Consider the following 20,702-nt stretch of genomic DNA (forward strand, 5'->3'; position numbering starts at 1 on the left):
CATTTTGACGGTATTGATTTTTCCATCACAAGAGGTGATTATTTCAGTTTAATAACAAAAAGGGACATTTGAACCATGTAAATTCCATCATTGCTTTTTAAAACGACATTGAATTGTTTGGAAAGTTTTGATAATCATGTTTTGTAAATGGATAAACAACACAATCGCCAGGGTCTGAAGTGATGGTATAAATCCAGCTGGAGTCCATACAGAAAGCAAACATGCCGCAGATACCGTCACATGTTGACCTTTGTTAGCATTATTTTCAGAGGTAAACCAAACAATGTACAATGGAATCATTTGGGAAATACGTTGATACTTACTATTCCCAAACCTGTATATGGATATTATATCGTCATTGTTTAGATAATGGAATAGTTTTGGTTAACGACTTGTTGAAGGAAAAGGGTAACATGGGTCATTTCCTAACTGTGTTAACAACAGATTTATCTCATTATCAACGTAGCATTAATAAATAATGCGTACGTAATACACGCACGCGGCCATGCACACGCACATGTCGAATGTGTTAAATCCTAGTGTATTTCTCTGAGGCCCAAACTGTTACAGCTAGTAACATTAAGAATGTAAACATGGTAATAGTGCTATCTGAGATATAACCAAACATCAGAAGTATTATGATCATGGATATTAGAGTGCTTCATTTATATATCCAGATAAAATGACGATTCTTTCTTGATTTTAGCCCGTGCTGGTGTAGAATACTATTTACCGTATTCCAATATTCTCTCTTATTCCAATTAAAGCTTCTACAAAATGCTGAAAGATAAGCCCCTGCTCATACTAAAATCATTAAATTCAAAGGCAAATATACAATATTGTCATCTATGTTTCTAATAGCTAAAATCTTTGATGAAGGTGTGTCAATATTGCAGTTGTGAAAATCATATTCAAATTGTAAAAATTCCTGGCTACATACACATAATCTGATATGAAGTGATGTTTAATATTAGAAAGGTAAATGGGATAACTGAATGTCGTTTGAAAGAGGCGTATCCAATACCATCAATATGTTTAGCCACCAGAAGGAACAAGATTAAAGAAGTAATAAAGGGAATCGATGCGAGAGATCCAGACGATGAAATATATAATAACAACAAGTTGTCTTCATATAACGATTTCGCAGATGAAGGGAAATGGTTTCTGGCACATGAAGTCATTGAAACCAGACGAGGCTGCGTTCAGACAAGTCCCCCATTTTTCTCCGCAGTTGCTGTTAGGTTGACCTTGCCTCCATCTGATGTAGGTTATGTTGTCACCATTCGAGTACCTCCACCCTTCCCCTGCTTTACACCGGCCATCGATATGGACTGAAATTATGTGTAAATAATATCACTGAGTTTAGCTTCCCTAAACATCTGACAGTTTCACAATCATTTTCACATCAACGTTTCATCAGATTTCTGGTCATGCCCAAAACGAAAATACAAAACCCTCCGTTGTCTCTATTTTCCAGTAGTATATATCGGACTCAGAGAACATAAACAAACAGCGAGGGTACCTCAACCCATGGTCCACTCGTGACCAATGAATAACATATTTAGCTTACCGAACACGTCAATGTTGATTTTGAACTGATTCAAGCATGAGTATCGGATCGTACACTTCAGCCAACCTGTGTGAATCAAACTATTCGAATCTTGCATCTTACTGTTTTTCCCGTAGGTACTGTCTTAGTGATGTCGCCGCGATGTATTTCCGCTTCTCAATAAAATCAGCGGCTACATTTGAAAGTTTCGTAAAAGCTATGTGATAAATTATTTTTTTCGTAACGATTGTCAGCTATGGCGGAAGATACAAGAAATACAGGTTTAGAGTTATCTCCCTTCTATCAATTTGCATTCGTAAAACATCGGTAATTTCCGTAATGCAATGTCATTCGAAATAACTACATGTACCACAAAGTAGCGAATGCGCTGCTATTGACAGAGAGGTGTATTGTAATACCACGCGCTTGTACACGGGGTGCATTGAAAATAATAGAAGAGCCCGTAGCCGATCAGACAGCTACATTTATGTGTGAGGTAAGATAATTTCATATGCATGTGGCCTCCTGTAATGGTTTTTGTCATATACCTTCACTATCTGGTTGATCCCGTCTGTACAGGTCACACAGTATATCGTACAGACACAACACGTCACGATTCATACTGATATCATTGATGACGTGACACGTGACGACGCGTGGCTACGCTATTTCTTTCATTGCACCATGTCAATCGTACACATATAGTTTAACTAGACTCGTTTATGGGATTCGTTTAAGAGTTGGAACTACCGGGTTTCAATCGATCCCTATTTTACTCATTGACAAGCTGAATGCGAACGAGATGTCCATGCAGATATGTGTTGATCTGAGGCAACAGCAGCCAGTAGCTCACATCTGTGGATTTACCTATTAAGGTATATAGCCAGGTTTTAAAGAGAAAAACGGTATTCAAGACTTAAAAACCTTTCAAATGTTTTGTTGTTGGCATGTGTTGACCGAATTCCGACAATTATCGATCAATTACGAATTGCACACTCTTTAGAAACACCGAGATTCTCCCGATTTCATTGGTTACTCTGACTTTAAAAAAAAACAAAGACAGTTGTTGTTGAAGAGATTAGGGCCCCTTCCTTCTTCAGACGTCGTACTGCCTTATTAACTTAATTTTGTGCTATATATGTTTTACGTTTTACAACCTTGTGAGATCATATACTGATTTCACAACTTGTTCTGTGCATAGCCATTTCTTGCTAAACCTGTATATGTCGTGACTGTCAAAACAGCATGTCGCCTTTCTGCTTGGATAATACAACCGTTTGAGTCTTCATTCAAAACCTCCTCAGATGAAATGTGAGGCATCAGTGATTTTGCCCATACCATTCCCTGTATTGTGGTTGCTGGGGAGTCCTTGCACGCCAACTCAATGTTCATCAGAGTACCAACAGTACTGGGGACAGCAAGCCAATTCTAAGCAAGATCGACTTCGAAGTGATAGACCTTGGATTGCCACTGTAGGGCAACACAGGTACTTCTGGATACTACATGTCCAGTATTCGTTGGTGAATCGCTTCGCTGACACTATCTGCCCAAAATAAAGTATGCACGTTTTTCCCAGTACAAATATACTGATGAATAGTTTCAGATGGGAGCTTATCATGGGTTAGCGGTCTGATGTGATTTCACTGACGGATGGCTGGGCAGTATGTAGCGATACTGAGGTTTTATACTAATAATAGCATCTGGTGCTGTTCATTCCTTTATCACACCATACATTAGCATGATGCAAATATTGGAATAATAGAAAATACTAGTAGAGACTTCTACCTCTATAACACTTTTGTAACATTTCCATAACACTGGTGGACATATTTTAAGTTTTCGAGTGATTGCTTACCGGCTCCACTTGGCCAAATGACTGACAAGAATTCATCCTTTGCACTTGAATTGATTCTGATGAGATGACTTCCCTCCGACTTGCAGATTCTGGCGGCATGATTGTGTCCATAGTTAACGTCACCGTGTATTTTGAAGCACACCTTCATCGTGGAATTGAAATCATATCCAAGATGACTTGGACAACCATATCCTTCTGAAATAAACATTCTCTATTACAGTCACGGCACCAAGTACGTCTAAATGGGCATTTTGCTTTATCATTGAAACCTTCGAAACACGTCTTGTTTCAATCGTGCTTTCGTCTCCTTTTAACTAGCACTCATCAAAAAGCTCTAAACATAATATTCCACAAAAAACTACAAAGTGTGGGCGAAGCATTGGGTGAAACTCGTTAGAGCTTTCCCATGAGGGCGTATCAGACTGAAGAGTCAACAATCTGGATAAATGAGTAGTTGATAAATGTATTGCGTAATGTGTATTTTTAGACATTTCTTTCCAGAGGAAATGAGATCACAGGTTCCGAAATAACAAGACTCAGGTAAAGAGGTTTCATTTTATGGAAATGGAAGCAAAACCAGTATTGTGCATCAGGAAAGGGGCGTCATATTATCATCTTACCACACACATATGTGTCGCTGTCTGATTGGTTGAGCGTTCTTCTATTATTTTCAATGTACCCCGCTGACAAGCGATAGGGCGATGGTGTTTAATCTTGTTCAACCGACCTTCACCTCAAAGAAAGTGTCTAATACGAATGTTGCTGTATGATATCACCACCGGTAACAGATTTCTTACAAATTGGAGGCTTCGCCGACAAGCGTACACAGGACTCTTCCTTTGACTCTTCCTTTCCTATATGCAATCAGAACGATTCTGACTATCCGTGTATTGTTATATGTCTTTATCGTTTATATTGTAAATACTACAAGAAACCAGAAATGCTGAATTTGCATGGTTTTGCGTGAGTCATGGCGTCACGCTGCAAGAAAACTTTGACAGTTCCTGATTTTTTATCAAGTCATGCATGGTATTAATTTTTAGTTTGCTGTTTGTTGCAACGATACTCTTTCCCTTCCTTTCTAAACGTACTGAGCTATAGTAAGCACTGATTAGACGTGATGTAAGGTCCCGTGCCAACAGCCCAGGTATTTTTAGTGTAAATTTAGCACATACTGAAATGCAATCGAGCATGCTAATCCAAAAAAATCTAATCTTGTTTTGACCATCACAATATATCAATTGCAATCCCCTACTTTGACAGGATATGTTATCTTCAGGGGAACTGTTCCCTGAGTTTGCATATATTTGTTGTGAGTACCATTGGTGGAGCAGGATATGGTCAGTTTTTGTGAACATCAAGACTACTTGCAATTGGTTCAAAAACAATCATTCAGTGCCTCTTAAGTGGGTGGGTGAAACATGAAAATGTCTAATACAATGCTTTGAGAATATGCAGCAACAACATTGGTTAAATGGTCAGTTTTTGTGCGTCACTAATGCGCCTGGACAACCAATACAGTGTTGTATGAAGTTTTCAGGCGCTGTTCTATAACAGAAATACAAATGTTATTACAGTGATGTGTGTCAGTTTTCTTATACGAAAGTTCCCAGACATATGCAGAGAAGTTGAAGGGCACAGATCGCTTGTGACACCAATGACCTTTGTTTTATTATCTCCCCATACAGTGTGTGATTTCCGTTATCCGACTGCAAGATATTTCTGGATATTGCTAAAGGTCTCGTAAAATCATACTCACTGACTGTTTTCACGCAAACATGATTCCTTATGAGTAAATTGTGATGTATCAATCACTTTCATTGACTTTTAGGGGAAAACACTGGCTTCAAATCTGCTTTACCAGATCACAAGACTATCTCTCTTACCTCTGTTAGTGTTGTAAATGTCCAAGTCAGTATTAATGCCAGTTCCCCAGAAGGGAACTTCAAGCCTGCCTGGATAGGTGTAACACTGTTTGCTGTTCCTATTATAAATCAGGGAGACACACTGTTGGTATCTCAAGCAAGAGCTGAAGCAGTCTAACACGATGTCCGCATTTGTTGGAGGATCTATGTCCGAGGGGAGGAACTGCACCAGAGATAGATGCAGCTGAAGTCGAACGAGTGCCATGGTCCAGTCTCTGGATATATGGAGAATATTGACATATTGCGGCAATCGAATATCTAATGTAAGTTTCGTTATAATCGCAGTTGCCTGACACTTTCAAGTCTGGGAATATTGGTTTTGGAAAACCAGAGATCCCAAGCTTTCCAACGGTACCAAATACATCTTGCTATACCTCACAAAATACCGCTGCACTATTAGGGTCGTGTAGCAGGTGGGTGAGACATAAAAAGGAATCTTCGTCATTTTGCCATAAGCATGCTCGTTATAAACGCAGATTACAGAATATATTTGTAATTGAGATGTAGTCTGCTATCTAACAAAGGTTATTTTCCCATACCATTCCTACTGAGTTCAATGATACTGCAGGAATTCAATATGTCAATAACATTACTTACAAGCTAACGAAGAGCTGTTCCAGTGTGTGTAGTGAAGAAGGCTTACCTACAAGAATTACATTTTGTTTTAATCGAAATACGTTTTCGTTCCGTTCACATTAATCTTTCAAGTAATCGATACACCCTGTTCTTGCTACGTCACAATAGGTGCCTTTATTATATCGCAATACTGATTTTGGCAAGGCGCAAATTATATCTATACATGTGTGTTCAAAATGCTCGATAATTCAATACAAGTAAAGCTGATCTGAAACGTGTGGTGAAAATGTACGGCTTCGTTCCGTTAGTTCGTCACATTAAAGTTACAACCGACATAATTATCACTGATCTGGTTTGTTATCCCATAACAGATACGTTCATTACTGTATTGATTTTGGCAAGGCTATGTCATTTAAATCACCAATCTACAGACGCGTGAATTGGTAATGTGTAAGTTTGGGGTTTTTTTCTCCTCGATAAGTCAACGTATGGTTGCTGGTTAGCAGTGAACTTGTCGTTAAGACGTAAAACATCAAGTTGTTAATGAGTGGATCCAAACTTTAACAGGGTGCATCGAACCAGCATTGACTATTCGTCAATGATAAATACAGACAATCCTCATCAAACAACTTGTACAATGACGTCAGCAAACCAAAATTACTAATGATCACCAAAAGTACTGTCATTTACTTAGGAAAATCACTGGAAAGCCATGTGCACCTGACGTGACATCATAAACATATTTTGTGACACACCTGTAGACTTTAAAACTTTTTGGACGAGAGAAATGCATCAATGTCAGCCACCGTGGCGTCCACGGAAGGATGAACAAGACCCTTTTTCTAGATCACCAGTTGCCCGACTTTCATTTTTATGGACGAGTTGGCTGAGTGGGTTAGATACTGGCAGAGTGGATTAGACGACTGTGTGTACTGGCGATTAGGTGCCTTATTCTGAGGATGCCGATTCTAGTTCCGGATGCAACTCAAATCCACAAAATTAATACAATATTTACTTTACTGAGAAATTATAATCCTAAATATAGCCTGTGATACATTTGACCACTTCATAAGACTAGAGTAGCTGGGATATTGCTCTGAATGAAGTTATCCATCTTTTCATATAGCCTGATGGAGGTTTTTCGTCACTCTAAACTTGTATGTATTGTGCACTGTTCTAATTAGCGGTCCCACTGGTCCCCTTTACTGCAACTTCAGGTGGTGAAATTAGTGGGAAGGCAGTGACTATTTGGAGGGTTCCTGAAAGATGTCAGACCCTTGATATACCCTTTGCTAACTAACATTTCCTTACCAACTTACTTTTTTCCACGTTATTGAACACAATCCCGTTACCAAAGACTATATAATAACTCGACACCGCCTAGTTACAGGTCGAGGCCAAGGAAAAGAACGCAATTTGATTTCAAAATAGTATTAAAAAGAGGTTCAATAACAGATCACAATCCAGAAACCCTCAATGGACCTGTACCTACAATGGACAAGAAAGACAAAACAATCTTGTAGCAGGTGAAAGTCCAGTAACAGAACCCAATCCATAAACCCTCAATGGACCAGTGGCTAAAGTGAACCAAAAACAGAAACCAACCTTGTAACAGATGAAAGTGTAGTAACAGAACACAATCCAGAAACCCTCAGTGGACCAGTAGCTACAGTGGAGAAAAAGCAGAACCCAATCCAGGAACCCTCAGTGGACCAGTGGCTAAAGTGGAGAAAAAGCAGAACCCAATCCAGAAACCCTCAATGGACCAGTGGCTAAAGTGAACCAAAAACAGAAACCAATCTTGTAACAGATGAAAGTGTAGTAACAGAACCCAATCCAGGAACCCTCAGTGGACCAGTAGCTACAGTGGACCAGAAACAGAACCCAGTCTTCTAACAAATGAAGAAACAGAAACAGCAAAATCCAGGTATCGAAGATGGTCCAGTAACAAAGCGTTGTCCAGAAACAGAACTCAGGATGTTGTAAATGAATTGTATAAATTAGTTTAATATTCATATTCACCATTGAATGAACGGAGGTACTAACAAACTGAGTCATTGAACCTCCAGGCGGATGTATCTGACAGCGTGTCTTGTAACCAATGTTGTTCAAGATATCTATGCTGGCTACTAATCAATTACTGCCATATGTTAGGTGTATTTACGAAATTAATTAGTCGTTCGTCAAATTAATGAAACAGAATTAATAATGATACTTGATTCCCTATTAGCCGATATGTTCAGCCCGTTCTTGTCTATCATGTGTTACTATAACGCTTCGGAAGGGAATGAATAAGTATAAATAGCTATTTTCTCACAACTAACTGTAACAGTTATCGCCGTTCCGAATTTCCCATGTCATTCGTGAAATCATATAAATTTATATTATACTGTAACCGCACATAATTACTGACTCTGTGACCATTAAATTGTAAATGTATCTATTACAGTAGATTGATAGGAAATGAAACAGTTAATGACTTCTGGACGTGAACTTGTTATTATAGGTCGTGGAACATCACCCGACTAAGTTGAAATAGTTTATTGGATTCATAACTTTATCTTTCAGATTGTGTTTCCTATGTTATTTATCGTGAAGAAATTTCTTTTGCAGTCCTTTATTTTTGTCATATGGTTTGGGGGGAAAATAAATGAATTGTAACTGACCGGAACGGCGCTCGTGTGATACTCATGTATTGGCGAAAACTGTTCGATATCGAGAGGGTCTCTCGTTCAGTACTGTCAGTGACCAGCAGTATGTAAATGGTGAAACTGCTTCAGTGGCTGGACTGATCGTGTGTTCCTGTACAATATGATATATTTTGAAATTCCCCTTCACTCCACACGCAAACTATGGACATCCCCTTAATTCACACAGTGTGCTCTTCCCCTGGCTGATCTGTGTCTTTGTGCTTGCGAGTCAGAATATATTGTCAGGTTAGCAGGAATGAATGTCCACGATTTGATACCATTTACAACTATCAAATAGCCATTTTACTTCCAGTAATACATTCCCTGAACTAGAAATGTGAGAACGAAATTAACACGCTTGTTTCGTTTCAAATTTAAAAGTATTCATAAATATGCAGTATGACTAAACACAAAATAGGAACAGGACTTCAGCTTTACAATGAGCTCCTTGTGTATAGTTTAACGTGCCCATATCTAATATTTCTCAATCGTTAACAACATATACTCGCGTCGCTCGCATATAAGAACACTGGTCATATTCTCTGTGGTTCGCAATCCCATTTGTGCTACAGTTTGCCTGTGGGTGAGGGCAGTTCGAGGTTTGACACATCAATGGCGATTATGATGCACGGCTTAATCTGAATGCTATTGTGTTTCCAAAGTTGAGACATTAACAAGTCTTATCACGTGATTGTAATGAGCGGGATCGGTGTGACAAGACACCTTTGGCATCTTCCGTCATCACAGCATGAGCATCGATCTACGCAAATGGGATGATACGATATGTGTCATCGGCAAGCATGACCACCAGATCCCGTTAGTTGCCTCTACCTATACAGCCATGGATTACTGAAGATCAGTTCTAACCAGGACCTTAAAGGGTCCCAAACAATCAAAGTGTTTCACCAGAAGTACAGTAGTTCCTTCGTAAATATTTCAAACTTGAGATGTACAGATCAAAATGTATCAAAGCTATTTCTTTGTAAGAATCTTGATTTAGTGTAGTCAAAGTAACAGCTATCTGCATTGCATCCTGTAGGTTCTGCTGCTCCAACAATGAACTAATGATTGCGTACAGAAGATTGCGTACGGTCTCAAACTTGCCCGCAAAGATTGTCCTTGCCCATCTTATGTTAGACCCACTATTGAATCTGAATTACACTTCTGTCTTGAATGTCAATTTTATCACGACCAGCGGTCAGATCTCTTGCACGAATTGTATTATGTGTTTCCAACTTGCAGCAAACTTATTTCATTATTTACGTCAAGAAATAATGTTATTATAAATAATCTTGCTAATTTTTTATTCTTAAGCTTAGTAGAAACGACACAAATATGTTGCATCAAGTTGATACCATCAGTATCCAACATTATTGCAATAAACAAAATACTTGTATATGTGTACCTCGTGGTCGCTTTGTCATCAACTTATTGTACCATTAATTTACATGCATAATGGGCCGGTGGCCCCTTTATCGAAATAAAGTCTCTCTCAGTAGTGAACGGTTGAACAACGTACACATGGCCCATTGCATTGCATACAGTTCAAATTGATCTAGACGATTAATCGTTACAAAAAGTACAAGTCGTGTACTTTATACTGCTTTACATATCGATTTCGCACATGAAGGTCGATGCACTTTCACAACCGTTGTCGTTGAAACCTGATGAGTATAAGTGCAGACAGTTCCCGAATTCCAAGCAGGCGCCATTCCGTTCACCGTCCCTCCACCTGAAGTAGGTAACATTGTCACCATTCGAGTACTTCCAGCCTTGGCCCCACTGTGCACGTGCCATCGATATGACTGAAATTATATGTAAATGATGTCATTGAGTTTAGTTTCCCTACACAGTATTATATCAGTAGATTAGTTTTACATGTAGGTTTTGATCAGATTTCTGGTGATTAACCAAACCAAAAATCGGTGCCTCATTTGAATAAAAATATTTTCCAATCGTATACACTTTCCAACTGAACTTCACATGCTATAATGGTTTTACCCATACTACCAGATCTATATTTTACTTCTTGAAAAGAGGGTGATTTGTGTCTCTTTTCGATCTGCTTTGCTTGTCACATTACCGCGTACGGATTGGATACCAACATGGAGACCGAGATTTATTTGGCTATTATGACTTTGGGAGTATTGGTTGTGGTTCATGTGTTTGAGTAACAATCCAGAAGTGATATAGAAATGACAAAATTTTATGGATGATCAACTTTCTTATTTTCGCAGTATCGACGTTTCGGCATAAATTCTTTTACCGTCATACGCTTGGGAAGGGGAATAATAATCTGTATCGGGATGTTGCTATTGTGAAAATTAAGACGTTAATCATCCATAAAGTTTTATCGTCTCTTGTTTTTCGTTGTCTATCACGGCAACCTGGTATCATATCTAAGTGTGAGAAACGCTCGGGATTGTGCAGGAGACCTTTTATAGTAGAGGTTCCTTATGGACACAATTTTGTCGCTTTTAATGTAATGATAAATGTTTTAAGCTGCGATATAGGGGAGTTTTTATGGTACAGTATTCTATTGTGGGACTTGGATTAAAGATTTTTCGTTTTGTTAATAAATCGCTTTGTAATTCACTTTGATATCATATTTCCTCACAAGGTCTCTGCCTGCAAACAAGTGAAGTATCGAAAGGTGTATCAGACGATACTTCATGGAAAATATTGGGATAATAGAAGCTGATGAGATGACCCCCCTCAGACATACAGATGCTGGGACGTTTCAACGTCACCATGTACTTTGAAACACACATTCATCGTGGAATTAAAATAATATCCAAGATGACTTGGACAACCATATCCATCTGAAATAAACAATGTCTATTACAGTCCCGGCTTCTCGAAATAGGTACGTTAACATTGGAATTTCGTTGTTTCATTAAAACATTCTTGTTCCAGTTGCACTCTCAGTGTTTTCGACATAGACACATTAAAAACCCAATAATTCTCTTTTACACAGAAACAGCTGATGACAAAATTCGCGAATGGAGCATTGGGATGAATCAGACCCCAGGTTTCGGATAAATGAATAGCTTATGATGCCTTTTAGTTCTTTCACCAGAGGATGGGGGGGGGGCGGATTGTGGGATCAGGAGGTCTGAGTGAGTGAGTTTAGTTTTACGCCGCACTCAGCAATATTCCAGCTATATGGCGACGGTCTGTAAATAATCGACCAGACAATCCAGTGATCAACAACATGAGCATCGATCTGCGCAATTGGGAACCGATGACATGTGTCAACCAAGTCAGCGAGCCTGACCACCCGATCCCGTTAGTGGCCTCATCTGACATATAGCATAGTTGCTTTTTTATGGCAAGCATGGGCTTCTGAAGGGCTATTCTGGTCCGGTGCTTCACGGGTACGGTTTGAGATGAAATTTGATATCTCATGTAAACTAAGTTTTCCAAAACATTTCCTTTGAACTGAATACCCCGTCGGACCATAGAGAGAGGGTTCAAGAATCAACCCATGTGTAAAGAGCGGATATTGGTAGAAATTTTGTTACGTTAGGAGGAATTGGCTTCGTTTTCAATCCTGAATTACATTTTACGGTTTCCACTGAACCTGGTATCAATATCACAAACTAAACTCAGGTAAACTGCATCTGCATTCTTTCACAATGCTTCTTTACTAAAGTCAAAAACAAATGTTGAAAGATATTATACACTCCAGAGCCGGTGATATTGAAACATATCTCAATCGATTATTAATCTTTGGTTTCACCACAGACAGATCTCACGACGCCTTTCATGGAGACATCGCAATACTGAAACAGCTGCATTTTCTGTAGGTACAGCTGACCATCTGGCATATTTCTAATAAGGTAGATGTAACTGATACAATGAAACATACGAATCCTCATCACTACCTCTTTGACGTATGTATATCTACTTCCTTCAGGCAACTGTTCTAAACTAAAGTATGTAAAATATACCAATGGCACTCATGTACTGGTGTAGTGTGAAACAAATTCGTAATATTTAAAAGATTATTGTCATGAATTTAATAAATGATCAGTGAAAACTGGCGAATTCTCAACAAAACGTGAAGTATTTGCATGTTCTTTTCAGCAATTCAATGCATGATCCTCGCGTAAGGGATCTGCATAAGGTTTGTAGTTGGTTCCCCCATGTCAATGGAGAAGTCAATCTTTGATGTACATGTGAACATAACATAGAAGTTTCTAAAATGTTGACAGGAAACACGTATGTATAAAGGCAGTACCTAACGCTTTAAAATCACGCTGCGTTATGTGCAAATATGTTAAAAGAGTAGCCCAGAAATATTACTTACAACCTGAAGAACAGCTGCCCCGATACGTGTGGTGAAGAAGGTTTCCACACAAGAGCATTCCGTTTGAATCGAAAAACGCGTTCGCTTTGGTCGTTATACGTTCACGTACTATGTTTAGTAACCGCTGTAGATGTGTCTTTATTATTGTGTCCTAATGATTTGGATCACTACATCTCATGTTCATGTGTTCTCATAATTATTAATTTTTGTATGAAACCATCAAACACTTCTAAATATGTCCACAAGTATGTTGTCATTAAAACTGCATGAGCGATTTTGGACGATGTCCTCTGTACATACGATACCAATGTTATAGACACGTATTGACCGTACGAATAGAGATAGTGATGATAATATGTGTCAAGCAAGAACACCAGACCGGCTTTCAAAAGTGGCCCTCATTCTCACTCTCCATGCATACATACTCTATTGATTGTATGATTGTGGCATGATTGTAAGTGCAAAAATATTGAACATCCTCACGAAAGATAGTGTAAAAATAACGATACATTGGGTATTCTGTGGTATTCACCATTACCATTTCCGTAATACATAAACATATATTCTTCCGATAAGTAAAATATCACGTTTTGGTTAAAAGTGGCATATCGCTAGCGACGATGCATGTATTTGTTGCATCAAAAATAACACTATTAATAGTACGTGTTATCTTTTCATGCATCATGTGGAAGATAACAAGCTGACTTTTACTGTGAGGTAGTTATTCAGCCTAAACATATTAGTCAAATTTTAATGAAATTCCATTGCCGCCAAGATTGAGTCTATTGTACGTCATGGTGCAAAGACCATTATTTGTGTAACTTGCCTAACTCATTAAGATTGGTGTATGTAACGTTACGTATTCTATGTAACAATATTTCAGTTGCATATGTGGGTATTTAACATTACATAATGTGCATACGTCACTAACATACTTGATGACGCCATGAAAACATGTTGCGCCATTCATGTTGATACCAAAGTGCGCGTTGATCATGATTTGAAGCGCAGACTGGTTAAATTATCGGTATGTAAATACTGAACTTCAAACCTTATGATTCTTGTGTATGTGTACAAGTCAAATGTTAAGCGTTAATCAATGCGTGTAATGACGATATTCTAATGAAACGTATCATGTATAATCATGCTCGGTAATGAAAATCATACTGAAATTATTACGTGCCCTTCATAAAAATAATGCAGTTGTTTTAACCTACAATACAATTAGGTTATACTGGCATTAAATGATGGACATACATGAAAACATTATCCAACGTTTGCTGCTGAACGGTTATTACAGATATGTAACAAATTTATTTATTTTGGGGGTTTTTGGGGGTTTTTTTTGTGTGTGTGTTTGTTTTGTGTGTTTTTTTTTTTTGTTGTTTTTGTTTTTTGTGTTTTGTTTTGTTTTTTTGTTTCTTTGTTTCTTTTGGTTTTTTTGTTGGTTTTTTTTTTTTTTTTTTTTTTGTTTTGTGTGTGTGTGTGGGGGGGGAGGTTGTTGACATATGAAGGGATGATGTACAACCATCTGTGTCCATGCATGTAGCAAAAGCATTGAAGATACCATAAGGACCCATTACCTCTTAGTTCCGGCCGTCTGTGGTGCCTGCTGAGGTACAAACGAACATCCTCTATCCGCGAATATTTCATAAAGTGTCAAACACCCTTATCTCAAACGTTGTCGCCAACATTCAAGGTCCCAGTCAACAGTTCATGATTGACATATCTAAATTTGGCACTTCAGTGGCTAAATGTATGCACGGTCAAATTTGAATTTACTGTTTTTGCTAAACTGAAGAATTGACCTGCCTTATCACGTGTTTGTGGTGTGTTTCACTGCGTAGACGTGATACACACAGCTGGAAATCTTACGTTATAACCATCTGAAAGCACACATGCCAATCATGTAGTTGGCATGGCACAATGCTCTCTGCATCACATCTGCACACACAAAACTTACTCACTCTGCATTTGTTATCACATCGGCATTCAACCCATCTGACTCACTCTGCGTTTGTTATCATAGAGGCATATTATAGCTAAAGATAGCTGGAATTATCATGAAACCGCCCACTAGTTATCGGAATGATAACTCCTTCGCTGGGCAGTTTATTGAAGAACAATGGATTCTGCAAATGGTAATGTCCTGCACAGCAGCGTTACCTCTATATTAAACTCAATCCACTCACTCTTAATTAGCATCACAGCAGCGTTACCTCTATATTAAACTCAAACCACTCACTCTTAATTAGCATAACAGCAGCGTTACCTATATATTAAACTCAATCCACTCACTCTTAATTAGCATCACAGCAGCGTTACCTCTATATTAAACTCAAACCACTCACTCTTAATTAGCATAACAGCAGCGTTACCTCTATATTAAACTCAATCCATTCACTCTTAATTAGCATCACAGCAGCGTTACCTCTATATTAAACTCAAACCACTCACTCTTAATTAGCATCACAGCAGCGTTACCTCTATATTAAACTCAATCCACTCACTCTTAATTAGCATCACAGCAGCGTTACCTCTATATTAAACTCAGTCCACTCACTCTTAATTAGCATCACAGCAGCGTTACCTCTATATTAAACTCAATCCACTCACTCTTAATTAGCATCACAGCAGCGTTACCTATATATTAAACTCAAACCACTCACTCTTAATTAGCATCACAGCAGCGTTACCTCTATATTAAACTCAATCCACTCACTCTTAATTAGCATCACAGCAGCGTGACCTCTATATTAAACTCAATCCACTCACTCTTAATTAGCATCACAGCAGCGTGACCTCTATATTAAACTCAGTCCACTCACTCTTAATTAGCATCACAGCAGCGTTACCTCTATATTAAACTCAAACCACTCACTCTTAATTAGCATCACAGCAGCGTGACCTCTATATTAAACTCAGTCCACTCACTCTTAATTAGCATCACAGCAGCGTTACCTATATATTAAACTCAATCCACTCACTCTTAATTAGCATCACAGCAGCGTTACCTCTATATTAAACTCAATCCACTCACTCTTAATTAGCATCACAGCAGCGTTCAGCCAACCTCACTCAATCATCATTTAGCTCATTTTTGTTATCATTATGCCATTATAGACAAAAGTTATCATTTTCACAGTTTTAAAACAAAGAATAACACATTAAAGTACGCGTATTCCACGCGCCTTTCTTCACGAAATATACTCTTAAAAATGTAGGGAACAGTGTTGACACAATAATAATCATTATGGATGTTTTGAGAATGCATCACTACATGCATTTCATTTCCTCAAGCTGTTCGTTCAGTTATCCCCTTGTTAGGTGACTGGAATATAACATGAACATTTCAGGTTTACAGTTTTCAGTCAGTGGTGTGTGATTTGACCCTGAAACCCCCACCATGCATAGATGCAAGAAAATTATAGGAAAAAATAGTCTACAGCTATTTATCGACCTGCCTGAAAAACGTCAAGATTCATAATGACACCCCATGCACGTCTAGGTGACTCCCATGTTGTGAACGTGTTTCCCATGCATTGTGTTTGCGTGTGGTGATATCGTGAAATGATGCTGTATACACAAGATGAATGTAGTGTTCCTCAATGGGTTTTCTCTCTAACGCTAAGAGCTCGCCGACACCCCCGTAGTGGACCCGGGGGGATCCTGGTGGTTGACAGCATGGGAGCAGGACCATTGCTCCTATTGCTCAACACACCACTTTGTCCCTGACTTCACCTAGGCGGGTGGTCGAATGGGCCCGGTTCAACCAGGCGGCTGGTCATGCTAAGCCCTGTACATGTAAATGTTGTTTCACAAATTTGAGAAAATATTTTATTTTTGTCTTGGCTTCATGGTGATTCATTTGTATTTCGATTGTACAATTCCAAATTCGTAACCTGCCTAGTGTCCTATGTCCAGAAGGCAGTGGCTCATGGGCCAATCAAGTAGAATAATTACTTTTGTATTATTCTGCTTCAGTATATCATCCGTGTATCCTTTCGTCTTTTTCAAAAGAGTGTTCGATTTGGAAGTACCAGATGGAAATAAACAAAATAGAATTTACTCAAAATATCAGCTTTGCCGGAGCAAAAAAACTTGTTCAAAGTTGTGACCCACAAGAAACATATGCTTCTAAAACAAAACCATCATCTGAACCATCCTCTAAGGCTTCTAAATCTTCTGCAGCTGCCCAAACAAACTTGACTTGGGTGGACACTGATTCCCCATTGGTTTTTTCACCCGCTATTTCCACGCAGACCGCTGAGCTACTTCCGCGCATGTCGCAAAGTCAATCAGGGCCAGCTTCGGATCATGATTCATCATCAAAGCCACCTTCAAGGTCTCAATCTTTGTCAAATGTCCAACAAATTCCTAAAGGAGAAACTAAACCTATGCCTGATTCTTCAAAAAAAGCAAAGTGGCAGGGCCCCAAAAGGGTCTGAAAACAGAATTGTGCTTTATAACAAATACACGAGGACATGGACGTGTCCGAAAACGTCCAATCAAGGGCGCACAGCTTGTTGCCTTCAAAAAAAAGTGCGGGGTAGATCCCCAATCAACCCGTCCAAACGATAATCCATTCCAAAAATATTGTACAGTGGAACTGTAGAGGCCTAAGGACCAATTTCAACGAGTTACAGCTACTTGTCCAGGATTTTGCACCATCGGCGTTCTGTCTCCAGGAAACCTATCTGAAGCATACAGACACTTTTGATTTACGTCAGTTCATTGCATATAATTGTTTTTCACCTCCAGGTGATAGGGCCACGGGAGGGTCTTCAATTCTTGTAAAGCAGAATGTTATCCGTAGTCCTGTAACACTCACAACTAGCCTCCAAGCTGTTGCAGTGAGACTAACTCTTACCGTTACCTTTACACTATGCTCTTTATATATTTCACCTTCTTCAGCACTCCAGCAGTCTGATCTTCAAGCTCTCTATGACCAGCTTCCTGAACCTTGTATTATAATGGGTGATCTCAATGGCCATAACCCGATTTGGGGTGGTACAAATACAACCTCTAAAGGTAAAATACTGGAAGATTTTATAGCCAATAATGATTTGTGTATATACAATGATGATTCAAGCACTTATCTGCACCCTGCAACTGGCACCTACTCTTCTCTGGATCTGTCTCTTGCAGACCCTTCTCTACTAAATGAATTTGAGTGGTCGGTCCACAATGACCTCTGTGGAAGTGACCACGTTCCAACTATCTTATCAACAATTAATCCATCTGATTCTCCATCTTATACAAGATGGAATTTTTTCAAGGCAGACTGGTCGTTATATAAAACGTTATGCACATCTAAACTACGGCCGCAGTGTTTCAGTGATGTAACTGATCCTATTCGGCTTTTTTCTGACACTTTAAATGAAATAGCTGATGAGGGTATACCAAGGTCTTCTACTGTTCCACGTGTACGGAAACCATGGTTCAATTCCGATTGTAGGCAAGCCAGAAAAGCGAGGAAAAAGGCAGACAATTATTTCCGCCATCATCCAACTGTCCAACAACTTGAATAAGTTTAAAATCCTCAATGCGAAAGCTCGTCGTACCTTCAAACGAAACAAACGGCAATCTTGGAGGAGCTACGTTTCCAGGATTCAAGGTAAAGGTTCAAAATCTTCAATTCACCATCTCAAAAATGGTGATAATTTAATTACTGACAAGTCTCATATTGCAAATAAAATTGGCGAAACACTTGCCAAAAATTCTTCATCGGCAAATTATGTCCCTGAGTTTCAGAAATATCAGAAACAACAGGAAAAGAAAAAACATAATTTTGAATCAAATAATGGTGAAGATTATAATGAAGTTTTCTCATTACATGAGTTATATACAGCTCTTGGCCAAGCTCATGACACTGCAGCAGGTGATGACAATATTCATTATCAGCTACTGAAACATTTGCCTGAACCATCTCTGGTCACACTTTTAGATATATTTGACAAAATATGGACGTCTGGAAAATTTCCTCCTTCGTGGCGTAATGCCATTGTAGTTCCAATACCAAAACCTGGCAGGGATCATACAGATCCGTCGAATTACAGACCGATATCTTTCACTAGCTGTGTCTGTAAAACCATGGAACGTATGGTGAATAATAGATTAGTTTGGTATCTTGAAACCAATAATCTTATCACAAATATCCAGTGTGGTTTCAGGAAAAATCGCAGTACCATTGATCATTTGGTACGCTTAGAATCCTTCGCTAAAAACGCAATATTAAATAAAGAACATGCTGTATCAATTTTCTTTGATCTTGAGAAAGCTTATGATACGACCTGGAAGCATGGTATTTTGAAGGATTTACATGACTGTGGATTGAGAGGCCGTTTGCCTCTTTTTATATCAGAGTTTTTAAAAGACAGGCAATTTCAAGTCCGAGTGGGTTCTACCCTGTCTGATCATTACAATCAGGATCAGGGTGTCCCTCAAGGTAGTATTTTGTCTGTTACTTTGTTTAGTATTAAGATCAACAGTTTATCCAAGGTTTTAAATGATTCAATTGATGAATCATTATTTGTGGATGATTTTAATATTTCTTGTGGTAAAAATATGCACACTATTGAAAGACAACTGCAGTTATGTTTAAACAAAATAAATAAATGGTGTCTTGAAAATGGCTTCAAAGTTTCCAAATCCAAAACTAATTGCATACATTTTTGTAGAAAATATAAGCCGCATAAGGACCCTGAACTATCTTTAAATGGCACTCCCATCAAGGCTGTAAAGGAGGCCAAGTTCCTGGGTTTAATTTTCGATTCTCATTTAACCTTCTTGCCACACATTAAATCCCTTAAAGCTAAATGTCTGAAGGCACTAGATTTGTTAAAGGTTATTTCAAATTCCAAGTGGGGAGGGGATCCAGTTACCCTCCTTCACTTATACAGATCATTGGTACGATCTAAACTTGATTATGGCTCCATTGTATATGGTGGAGCCTGTAAAAGCAACCTTAAACTAGTAGATTCTGTCCAATCACCAAGGTCTTAGACTTTGTCTTGGATCTTTTAGAACCTCACCTGTTGCCAGCCTTTATGTTGAAGCTGATGAACCATCTCTTACACAACGCCGTATAAACTTGTCTTTACAATACATTACTAAATTATATTCTAATAAATCTAACCCTGCCTATAACTGTGTGTTCAATCCGCTTTATGAAAATTTATACAAGAGGTCTTCTCTTGTTCCACCTCTTGGACACAGCTACCGTTAGATCTTACATCCGTGATCTGATGCAGAAGAAGTGGGACACCCAAGTAGGTATCAATAAATTACATGCAATAAAACCATTTGTTGGTTACACCTACTTGGGTTGTCGGTCCAGATTTGAAGAGGTCATTATACGACGATGTATATTGACCACACTAGGTATACGCATGAATATCTTTTGAAATGTGAGGATCCTCCGTTCTGCATCCCTTGTGATGAAATCATCACGGTCAAGCATGTCTTGCTTGACTGTGTTGAATATTCCATTACTAGGGACAATTATTTTAAATCAAGAACTATGAAGGACATTTTTAGTAACGTACGTTCTCATTTAATTATTGCATTTTTAAAAGAATTCAATTTATTGACTGACATGTAAATAAATAAGTATTTAATGATTGGAAGTTGAATTAGCAGCTAAGATTGATAGTGGCTGTATCCTCGAAGGGGGTTGAAGTACCGTAAAATTATTGTCCTCCTGAGAGGGTACGTAAGTCCCAAAACGGTTTAAGTTTAATCTTCCACATTTTTAATCGTAGAATATGTGTCATTTTAATTTGTGACTAATCTT

General features: G+C 38.5%; 1 protein-coding gene across 1 annotated transcript; it reads right to left on the reverse strand.

Annotated features, from left to right (window-relative positions):
- Positions 1-1,128: 1,128 nt before the first annotated feature.
- Positions 1,129-5,534, reverse strand: LOC137277048 (C-type lectin 1-like). The gene is made up of 3 exons (XM_067808708.1): positions 5,291-5,534; positions 3,405-3,599; positions 1,129-1,331 (listed from the first exon to the last, which is right to left on the reverse strand). The coding sequence occupies exons 1-3, from the start codon at positions 5,532-5,534 to the stop codon at positions 1,129-1,131; spliced, it is 642 nt and encodes a 213-aa protein (XP_067664809.1).
- Positions 5,535-20,702: the final 15,168 nt, after the last annotated feature.

This window comes from Haliotis asinina, chromosome 3 (assembly GCF_037392515.1).
Source record: "Haliotis asinina isolate JCU_RB_2024 chromosome 3, JCU_Hal_asi_v2, whole genome shotgun sequence".
Classification (NCBI taxonomy): Eukaryota; Metazoa; Mollusca; class Gastropoda; order Lepetellida; family Haliotidae; genus Haliotis; species Haliotis asinina.